Below are 12500 nucleotides of genomic sequence, written 5' to 3'. Positions count from 1 at the left end.
TAAGAATACCGCCGTTAGCCGCGACCAAAGCAAATGTCTTCGTCTTATGTACTCGATCTACCAACGAAACTGAAGATAATTACTATTGTCCAGGTAAACATAAGTGATATTTTGATTACCCGAGAAAACCAGAGACGGGGACCAAAGCTTTGGTAAGATATATTATTATTACTATTACTATAATCATTGTTACTTCATTTCTTTGCAAACATTCCTCGTATAGATGCCTCTTTTTCGTTCATCACTGTACTCGTTTTTTTCATTCCATCTTTCATTCTCATTGTCCCTCACATCATTTCTGCACACTTTAACATTCCCTACTTAAAACACATTCATTTTCCTTATTCCCACTATCCTCGTTCTTTCACTACATTTCATAACTCATATAATTTCACCTGATGTCCACCTTATTCCCCTTCTCACTCAGATCATTTCCTCCACCATTCTTCCACTCTTTCTTCCCTTATTTTTCCAATGTATATCAATTCTCAATCCTCCTTTCACTAAATGATGATCTTACATTCTACCGATCTCTCCCGTTATCACATTCAATAAGCTTCCGAAAAGAAATCTGGGAGAAGTTTGTCTTACGAAACAGAACTTAGGGTTTAGTGAATTTTATGAATCGAAGTCCAACACGGAACTCACTTCACGACCCGCCTCGTTGTTGTGCAGGTTCATCAGTTTTCGGAACTTCTTGTATTTCTTGTTATTCTCCTCGGGCGCATCCACGAACTGCCGCGCGAACTGTACGCCAAAACGTAGGTTGTCACTGAAAGAAAGGATCTTATGAGGTTCTGTTGATAAAAGGAATTGTATGCGTATGTTTACGCCAAAACGTAGGTTGTCACTGAAAGAAAGGATCTTATGAGGTTCTGTTGATAAAAGGAAATGTATGTGTATGTTTACGCCAAAACGTAGGTTGTCACTGAAAGAAAGGATCTTATGAGGTTCTGTTGATAAAAGGAAATGTATGTGTATGTTTTACGCCAAAACGTAGGTTGTCACTGAAAGAGGTTCTGTTGATAAAAGGAAATGTATGTGTATGTTTACGCCAAAACGTAGGTTGTCACTGAAAGAAAGGATCTTATGAGGTTCTGTTGATAAAAGGAAATGTATGTGTATGTTTACGCCAAAACGTAGGTTGTCACTGAAAGAAAGGATCTTATGAGGTTCTGTTGATAAAAGGAAATGTATGTGTATGTTTACTTGTCTGTGTGTTTGCATAAATATCTGAAAAAAGTCTTAATCGATGACGAATATGACCTTTTGTCATTATGATTGGGACCATGGCACTGGTAATATAGAAAGGATACTTGGTAAGACACACACACACACACACACACACACACACACACACACACACACACACACACACACACACACACACACACACACACACACACACACACACTCACACACACACAAACTCACACACACACAAACACACACACGAGCGCGCGCACACACACACGCACACACAAGTTGGGTTTGTCTCCTTTCACGTGTAGCCCCTGTTCACCTAGCAGCGAGTAGGTACGGGACGTTAGTCAAGGAGCTGTGACCTTGCATTCCCGGTGTGTGGAGTGTGAGTGGTCTCAGACCTACCCAGAGATCTGCTAATAATGAGCTCTGAGCTCACTGCCGTAGGGTGGTGTCTGGCTGTCTCGAAAAGAGGCTGCAGCAGATCCGAGGTGAATACACACACACACACACACACACACACATGAGTACACATCTTTTGAATTTGGATTTACACGCCTAGTAGACTTTCTTATTGGATTCAATTATGAATCAATACTCAGATTTCAAATGAACGATGCCTTGCATTTGTACTTTCTACAAGATACTGTCACCATCTATATATATTTATTTCAAGATATTGTAAATCTTCCATACCTCTATTCATTGTTACGGTAAACTTTGCTAGCCTTGTATATTTGTTTTTAGAATGCAATTCTTTAGTAAATTTATTTACATATCTGCATTACACCTTTTATCTACGAGTCAATATGCTGATTTTAAGTTACTCTTAACATAAACACATGGAAACCAATGGACATCTGCAGAAACAGTTACTCTCTTAGTTTCATGACACCAGTGTTGTGCGAAACTCCTGAAGATGTTATTGGTATATGTGTACACACCGACTTTCTCGAATTTTCCATTCTTCTTCTTCAAAAACCAAAACGGTCTTCCCTGTTGATTACTGTGGTGTTCACCCTTTCAATCCTTACCAACGGACTTCTATAAACACAAAGATGGCCGGCCGACTCATAGCACATTTTTGGCCTATTCTCTGTTTAGTTTCTCTTTATATGCAGGGAACCTTGGTGGCTGTGCCTCTGTCCCCGGTAGAGGGGAGGAACTTCCTGCCACGGAATCGTCTGCCTTGTTCTGGGTTAACGGACATTTACACGATCAAACAGTTTGTCAAACCCTGTTTGTCAAACAGGTGTTTGAAGTGATGTTTGACCGTGTGAATGGTGGTAGTAGGTTGTCAAACACGCTTGTCAAACATGTTTGACAACCAAATACCCCATTCACACGGTCAAACATCACAGCAAACGCTTGTTTGACAAACCGGGTTTGACAAACCGTTTGATCGTGTAAATGGGCCTTTACTGTTCTCACCTGCATCCACCCCATTTCCAACCCTCCGGGGTAGCCATGCCCTGCTTGCTCATGTCACAGGAACAGTCGGTGAGGTTTCCGCTGCTGCAAGCGCGAGTGACGGCGTGGACGACGCCAGCTGACGTCACGGCGTAAACGAAGGCTGTTTCTTTGCTTCCTGGAATTTAGAAAAAGAAATTGTAAATATCACGAGGAATGAAAATGATGGTGATTATAAAGGTTATAGTAACAACAATAATAACAATGGTAATGATGATAGTAATGATGATGATAGTAATGATAATAGTAATGCTAATGATGATAATAGTAATGATAATGATGATAGTGATGATAATGATAATAGTAATAATAATAGTGATGATAATGATAACTAATGATAATAGTAATGATAATGATAATAGCAATGATAATAATAATAATAAAAGTAATGATAATGATATAGTAATGATAATGATAATAATAATAGTAACGATAGTAGTAATGATGATAATAGTAATGATAATAGTGATAATGATGATAATAGTAATGATAATAGTAATGCTAATGATGATAATAGTAATGATAATAGTAATGCTAATGATAATAGTAATGATAATGATAATAGTAATGATAATAGTAATGATAATGATAATAGTAATGATAATAACAATAGTAATGATAATAGTAATGATAATGATAATAGTAATGATAGTAATGATAATGATAATAGTAATGATAATAATGCTAATGATGATAATAGTAATGATAATAGTGATAATGATAATATTAATGATAATAGTAATGATAAAGATAATAATGATAATAGTGATAATGATAATAGTAATGATAATAGTGATAATGATAATAGTAATGATAATAGTGATAATGATAATAGTAATGACAATAGTGATAATGATAATAGTAATGATAATGATAATAGTAATGATAATAGTAATGATCATAATAGTAATAATAATAGTAATGATAATAATAATGATAATGATAATAGTAATGATAATAGTAATGATAACGGTAATGGTAATAGTAATGCTAATGATGATAATAGTAATGCTAATGATGATGAGAGTAATGATGATGATAATAGTAATGATAATAGTAATGATAATAATGATAATAGTAACGATAATAATGATAATGATAATAGTAATGATAATGATAATAGTAAAGATAATAGTAATCAATGATAATGATAGTAATGATAACAGTAATGGTAATAGTGATGCTAATGGTGATAATAGTGATGATAATAGTAATGATAATAATGATAATGATAATAGTAATGATAATAGTTACGATAATAATGATCATAGTAATTATAATAGTAATGATAATAGTAATGATAATAGTATTGATAAAAGTAATGATAATAGTAATGAGAATAATGATAATAGTAATGATAATAGTAATGATATGTGATAATCAGTAATGATAATAGTGATAATGATAATAGTAATGATAATAGTAATGATAATGATAGTAATGATAATAGTAATGATAATGATAATAGTAATGATAATAGTAATGATAACAGTAATGGTAATAGTAATGCTAATGATGATAATAGTAATGATAGTAATGATAATAATGATAATGATAGTAATGATAATAGTAACGATAATAATGATAATAGTAATTATAATAGTAATGATAATAGTAATGATAATAGTATTGATAATAGTAATGATAATAGTAATGATAGTAATGATAGTAATGATAATAGTAATGCTAATGATGATAATAGTTATGATAATAGTGATAATGATAATAGTAATGATAATAGTAATGATAATGATAATAGTAATGATAATAGTAATAATAATGATAAAGATAATAGTAATGATAATAATGATAATGATAATAGTAATGATAATAGTAATGATAATGATAAAGATAATAGTAATTATAATAATGATAAAGATAATAATGATAATAGTAATGATAATAGTAATGACAGTGATAGTAATGACAGTGATAGTAATGATAGTGATAGTAATGATAGTGATAGTAATGATAGTGATAGTAATGATAGTGATAGTAATGATAGTGATAGTAATGATAGTGATAGTAATGATAGTGATAGTAATGATAATATTAATGATAATAGTAATGATATTATTAATTATAATAATAATGATAATAGTAATGATAATAGTAATTATAATGATAATAATAATAATAATAATAATAATAATAATAATAATAATAATAATAATAGTAGTGATAATAGTAATGCTAATGATGATAATAGTAATGATAATGATAATAGTAATGATAATAGTAATGATAATGATAATAGTAATGATAATGATAATAGTAATGATAATGATAATGGTAATGATCATGATAATAGTAATGATAATGATAATAGTAATGATAATAGTAATGATAGTGATAGTAATGATAATAGTAATGATAATAGTAATGATAATCATAATGATAATAGTAATGATAATAGTAATGATAATGATAATAGTAATGATAATAGTAATGATAATGATAATAGTAATGATAATAGTAATGATAATAGTAATGATAATGATAATAGTAATGATAATAGTAATGATAATGATAATAGTAATGATAATAGCAATGATAATGATGATAATAGTAATGATAATGATGATAGTAATGATAATAGTAATGATAATGATAATAGTAATGATAATGATAATAGTAATGATAATAGTAATGATAATGATAACAGTAATGATAATAGTAATGATAATGGTAATGATAATGGTAATGATATTGGTAATGATAATGGTAATGATAATGGTAATGATAATAGTAATGATAATAGTAATGATAACGATATTAGTAATGATAGTAATGATAATGATAATAGTAATGATAGTAATGCTAATGATAATAGTTATGACAATGACAATAGTAATGATAATGATAATAGTAATGATAATAGTAATGATAATGATAACAGTAATGATAATGATAATAGTAATGATAGTAATGCTAATAATGATAATAGTAATGGCAATGATAATAGTAATGATAATGATAATAGTAATGATAATAGTAATGATAATGATAATAGTAATGATAGTGATAGTAATGATAATAGTAATGATAATGATAATAGTAATGATAATAGTAATGATAATAGTAATGATAATGATAATAGTAATGATAATGATAATAGTAATGATAATAGTAATGATAATGATAATAGTAATGATAATAGTAATGATAATGATAATAGTAATGATAATAGTAATGATAATGATAATAGTAATGATAATAGTAATGATAATGATAATGATAATAGTAATGATAACGATAAAGATAATGATAATAGTAATGATAATGACAATAGTAAAGATAATAGTAATGATAATAGTAACGATAATCATAATAGTAATGCTAATGATGATAATAGTAATGATAATAATAACGATAGTAATGATAATAGTAACGATAGTAATGATAATAGTAACGATAGTAATGATAATAGTAACGATAGTAATGATAATAGTAACGATAGTAATGATAATAGTAACGATAGTAATGATAATAGTAACGATAGTAATGATAATAGTAATGCTAATGATGATAATAGTAATGATAATAGTAATGATAATGATAATAGTAATGATAATAGTAATGATAATAGTAATGATAATGGTAATGATAATGATAATAGTAATGATAATAGTAATGATAATGATAATAGTAATGATAATAGTAATGATAATGATAATAGTAATGATAATAGTAATGATAATGATAATAGTAATGATAATAGTAATGATAATGATAAAAGTAATGATAATAGTAATGATAATAATAATAAAAATGATAATGATAATAGTAATGATAATAATGATAAAGATAATAGTAATGATAATGATAATGGTAATAATGATAATAATAGTAGTGATGATAGTAATGATAGTAATAATGATAATGATAATGATTATGATAATTATAGTAGTAATGATAATGATAAAGATAATGATAATAGTAATGATAATGATAATAGTAATGATAATAGTAATGATAATAGTGTTGATAATAGTAATGATAATGATAATAGTAATGATAATAGTAATGCTAATGATGATAATAGTTATGATAATGATAATAGTAACGATAATAGTAATGATAATGATAATAGTAATGATAATGATAATAGTAATGATAATAGTAATGATAATAGTAATGATAATGATAGTAATGATAATAGTAATGATAATAGTAATGATAATGGTAATGATAATGGTAATGATAATGATAATAGTAATGATAATGATAATAGTAATGCTAATAGTAATGCTAATAGTAATGATAACGATAATAGTAATGATAATGATAATAGTAAAGATAATGATAATAGTAATGATAGTAATGCTAATGATAATAGTAATGATAATAATAATGATAATGATAATAGTAATGATAGTAATGATAATGATTGATGATAATGATAATAATGATGATAATAGTAATGATAATGATAATAGTATCGATAATAGTAATGATATTGATAATTGATGATAATAGTAATGATAATGATAATAGTATCGATAATAGTAATGATATTGATAATTAATGGTAATAGTAATGATAATGATAATAATGATAATAGTAATGATAATGATAATAGTAATGATAATGATAGTAATAATAGTAATACTAATGATAATAGTAATGCCAATGATAATAGTAATGATAATGATAATAGTAATGATAATGGTAATGATAATAGTAATGATAATGATAATAGTAATGGTAATGATAATAGTAATGATAATAGTAATGATAATGATAATAGTAATGATAATAGTAATGATAATGGTAATGATAATAGTAATGATAATGATAATATAATGATTGATAATAGCAATGATAATGATAAATGGTAATGGTAATGGTAATGGTAATGGTAATGGTAATGGTAATGGTAATAATGATGATAATAGTAATGATAATGATAATAGTATCGATAATAGTAATGATATTGATAATTGATGATAATAGTAATGATAATGATAATAGTATCGATAATAGTAATGATAATAGTAACGATAGTAATGATAATAGTAACGATAGTAATGATAATAGTAATGATAATTATTATAATATTAATGATAATAGTAATGATAATGATAATAGTAATGATAATATTAATGATAATGATAATAGTAATGATAATAGTAATGATAATGATAATAGTAATGATAATAGTAATGATAATGATAATAGTAATGATAATAGTAATGATAATGATAATAGTAATGATAATAGTAATGATAATGATAATAGTAATGATAATAGTAATGATAACGATAATAGTAATGATAATAATAATAATAATAATAATAATAATAATAATAATAATAGTAATGATAATAGTAATGATAATGATATTAGTAATGATAATGATAAAGATAATGATAATAGTAATGATAATGATAATAGTAATGATAATAGTAATGATAATAGTGTTGATAATAGTAATGATAATGATAATAGTAATGATAATAGTAATGCTAATGATGATAATAGTAATGATAATGATAATAGTAACGATAATAGTAATGATAATGATAATAGTAATGATAATAGCAATGATAATAATAATGATAGTAATGATAATGATAGTAATGATATTAGTAATGATAATAGTAATGATAATGGTAATGATAATGGTAATGATAATGATAATAGTGATGATAATGATAATAGTAATGCTAATAGTAATGCTAATAGTAATGATAATGATAATAGTAATGATAATGATAATAGTAATGATAGTAATGCTAATGATAATAGTAATGACAATGATAATAGTAATGATAATGATAATAGTAATGATAATAGTAATGATAATGATAATAGTAATGATAGTAATGCTAATGATGATAATGGTAATGACAATGATAATAGTAATGATAATGATAATAGTAATGGTTATAATAGTAACACTGATAGCAATAAGAATGATAATAGTAATGATAATGATAGTAATGATAATAGTAATGATGATAATAGTAATGATAATAGTAATGATAATGATAATTATAATAGTAATGATAATGATAATAGTAATGTTAATAGTAATGATAATGATAATAGTAATGATAAAGATAATGATAATAGTAATGATGATGATAATAGTAATGATAATAGTAATGATAATGGTAACGATAATGATAATAGTAATGATAATAGTAATGCTAATGATGATAATAGTAATGATAATGATAATAGTAATGATAATAGTAATGATAATAATGATAATAGTAATGATAATAGTAACGATAATAATGATAATGATAGTAATTATAATAGTAATGATAATAGTAATGATAATGATAATAGTATTGATAATAGTAATGATAATGATAATAGTAATGATAGTAATGATAATAGTAATGATAATAGTAATGTTAATGATGGTAATAGTAATGATAATAGTAATGATAATAGTGATAATGATAATAGTAATGATAATGATAATAGTAATAATAATAATAAAGATAATAGTAATGATAATAATGATAATAGTAATGATAATAGTAATGATAATAGTAATGATAATGATAAAGATAATGATAAAAGTATTGATAATGATAACAGTAATGGTAATAGTAGTGATAATAATAATAGTAATGATAATAATAATAATAATAATGATAATAGTAATGATAATGATAATAGTAATGATAATGATAAAGATAATAATGATAATAGTAATGATAATAGTAATGATAATGATAATAGTAATGATAATAGTAATGCTGATGATAATAGTAATGATAATGATAATAGTAATGATTGATGATAATGATGATAATAATAATAGTAATGATAATAGTAATGATAATGATAATAGTAATGATAATAGTAATGATAATAGTAATGATAATGATAATAATGATAATGATAATGATAATAGTAATGTTAATAGTAATGATAATGGTAATGGTAATGATAATAGTAATGATAATGTTGATAGTAATGCTAATAGTAATGATAACGATAATAGTAATGATAATAGTAATGATAATGATAATAGTAATGATAGTAATGCTAATGATGATAATGGTAATGACAATGATAATAGTAATGATAATGATAATAGTAATGATAATAGTAATGATAATGGTAATGATAATGATAATGGTAATGATAATGGCAATGACAATGGTAATGATAATGGTAATGATAATGGTAACGGAAATGGTAATGATAATTGCAATGATAATGGTAATGGTAATGGTAATGATAATGATAATGGTGATGATAATGGTAATGATAATGGTAATGGTAATGATAATGGTAATAATACTGTACAGATAATGATGATAGTAATGCTAATAGTAATGATAACGATTATAGTAATGATAATAGTAATGATAATGGTAATGATAATGATAATAGTAATGATAGTAATGCTAATGATGATAATAGTAATGACAATGATAATATTAATGATAATGATAATAGTAATGATAATAGTAATTATAATGGTAATGATAATGATAATGGTAATGATAATGGCAATGACAATGGTAATGATAATGGTAACGGAAATGGTAATGATAATTGCAATGATAATGGTAATGGTAATGGTAATAGTAATGGTAATGGTAATGATAATGATAATGGTGATGATAATGGTGATGATAATGGTAATGATAGTGGTAATGGTAATGATAATGGTAATAATACTGTACAGATTTTAACCCCACAGTAACATCCAGCCAATACCACAGACGGGGTCATAATAATAAAATTAATAATAATAATAATAATAATAATAATAATAATAATAATAATAATAATAATAATAATAATAATAATAATAATAATAATAATAATAATAATAATAATAATAATAATAACAATGATAATAATTATAATTACAATAAAAATAATGATGATGATAATAATAATAATAATAATAATAATAATAATAATAATAATAATAATAATAATAATAATAATAATAATAATAATAATAATAATGATAATAATAATGATAATAATAATAATAGTAATAATTATAATAACAATAATGATAATAATAATGATGATAATAATTATAATAATAATAATAATAATAATAATAATAATAATAATAATAATAATAATAATAATAATAATAATAATAATAATAATAATAATAATAATAATAATAATAATAATAATAACAATAATAATAATAATGATAATAATAATAATAATAATAATAATAATAATAATGATAATATATACCAAGGCTTTTTCCTCCTCACCAGGGGGGTAGCCAAAAAGGACAAGGCACAAAAACATTCCCACCCATTTCATCACCGAAAACACTCCACACACCTCCACCCTCCCTCCAATCTTAGCACCTCCTAGATGACGGGTTATCCCTGCACCCTGTCCACTGCCCTGAGTCAGAAGCAGTGTCGCAGGACACAGCACATCCACAGCAAGGCCGCTTCATTAAATCGGCGACCCCCCCTCTCCGTCCCCCCATATAAAGGAGAGGACGGGGAGAAATCCCTTCGGGCTGCGTCAAAAATTTTTGCTCACACACACACTACCTCACCCCCATTCCCCCGTCCAATCCACCTCATGCATCACAACATTTTCCATATACAACCATTCTCCATTCACCCCTGTCTTCTGTCCTCTCCCGTCCTTCCTCAACCGACATTCCCCTCTTCCCCAAAGCCCCCTTCACCCCATCCATCCATCTCATCCTAGGACGTCCCCTCATGTTCACTCCCTCCACATCTGCCCTCCATACCTCCTTTACTAGTCTTTCTTCACTCATTCTTTCCATGTGTCCAAACCATCCTTATACTCTTTCATCCACCCTATCTCCCAGCTCCCTTTCCACCCCTGTTCTCCTCCTCACTTCCTCATTTCTCACTCTATCTAGCCTAGTAACCCCCATCATACTTCTCAGACACTTCATCTCAAACACATTCAAGTTCCTTCTCTCTTCCTCTCTCATGTTCCATGTTTCTGCTCCATACAGACGTTTGCATATCCACGAACTAAAGCTTTCTAAGATAGAGACAAACGGACTACGATACCAGAATGCATCTGTACGGCTTGCAAAGACAGACCCCAATTCTTCTTCAAAAGGGTTCAACTTATACGGCTTCCTGGAGACTGAGAAGATGCAGCTGACATTCCAGCTTGTCCTACTTCTTAGGTGCAACGTTTACAAACAAACATGAACTGATCCGGCCGTGTGAACTCCACGACCATGACTAGGTGAGTGAGTGACGTTCTATGCTAGTTAGTAAGTGTGGCAAGATAAGCACAATGTAACAAATTGGCGATTGATTGGTCTGCGATATTAGTTTCTGTGTTTGGTATCTTGCATGTGGCTATTTTTAAGTAGGTGATGATTATTCAGTTATATGCAAATATATTTTTGAATTGTCTTTTTTCTTTGTTACAAAGATATTTCTATTGGTCACGTGAAGTGTCCGCCTGTGACGCGACGGTCAACTTCCCGCTGATAGTTTGCCCGGGTACACATTTGAAGAAATTGCCACGTACAGGGGATTGACTATAATATCTATACAGTCAACATTTCAGTAACACCCCTATGGACCAGAGTCACGTAGCATTCTTTTGTGACTGGAAAACAGTTTCCACTCAAGGAAGAAATCGGACCACTTTCGATTTTTATTCTTTCTCCTCTAAGCTACCCTCTCTCTCTCTCTCTCTCTCTCTCTCTCTCTCTTTCTTTTATAACCTCAGAGGATAGAAGCGCTGGTTGTCAGTGATGAAATGCATTCTGTCACGTCCTCGAGTTCCTTTCTTCCTCCAAGAAGTCACCGTGAACAACAATGATAAATGTGACAATAAAAAAGGATGTTCACAAGCCGAGTGGTTAG

The 12500-nt window shown here is 27.2% G+C and overlaps 1 protein-coding gene across 1 annotated transcript in view; it reads right to left on the bottom strand.

Annotated features, from left to right (window-relative positions):
- LOC143035553 (protein Wnt-7b-like) overlaps window positions 1–12500 on the bottom strand; it is a 32003-nt gene that overhangs the window by 4966 nt on the left and 14537 nt on the right. Inside the window, exons 3-4 of the mRNA XM_076202420.1 lie at window positions 2635–2791; window positions 649–772 (exon numbers count right to left, since the gene is read on the bottom strand). Of these exons, the coding sequence (XP_076058535.1) occupies window positions 649–772; window positions 2635–2791 (281 nt within the window). The remainder of the gene's footprint in view (window positions 1–648; window positions 773–2634; window positions 2792–12500) is intronic.

This window comes from Oratosquilla oratoria, chromosome 19 (assembly GCF_046742065.1).
Source record: "Oratosquilla oratoria isolate Oo_2021 chromosome 19, ASM4674206v1, whole genome shotgun sequence".
Classification (NCBI taxonomy): Eukaryota; Metazoa; Arthropoda; class Malacostraca; order Stomatopoda; family Squillidae; genus Oratosquilla; species Oratosquilla oratoria.
The sequence above is the reverse complement of the archived record's forward strand: the minus strand, read 5'-3'. Positions and strand labels throughout refer to the sequence as shown.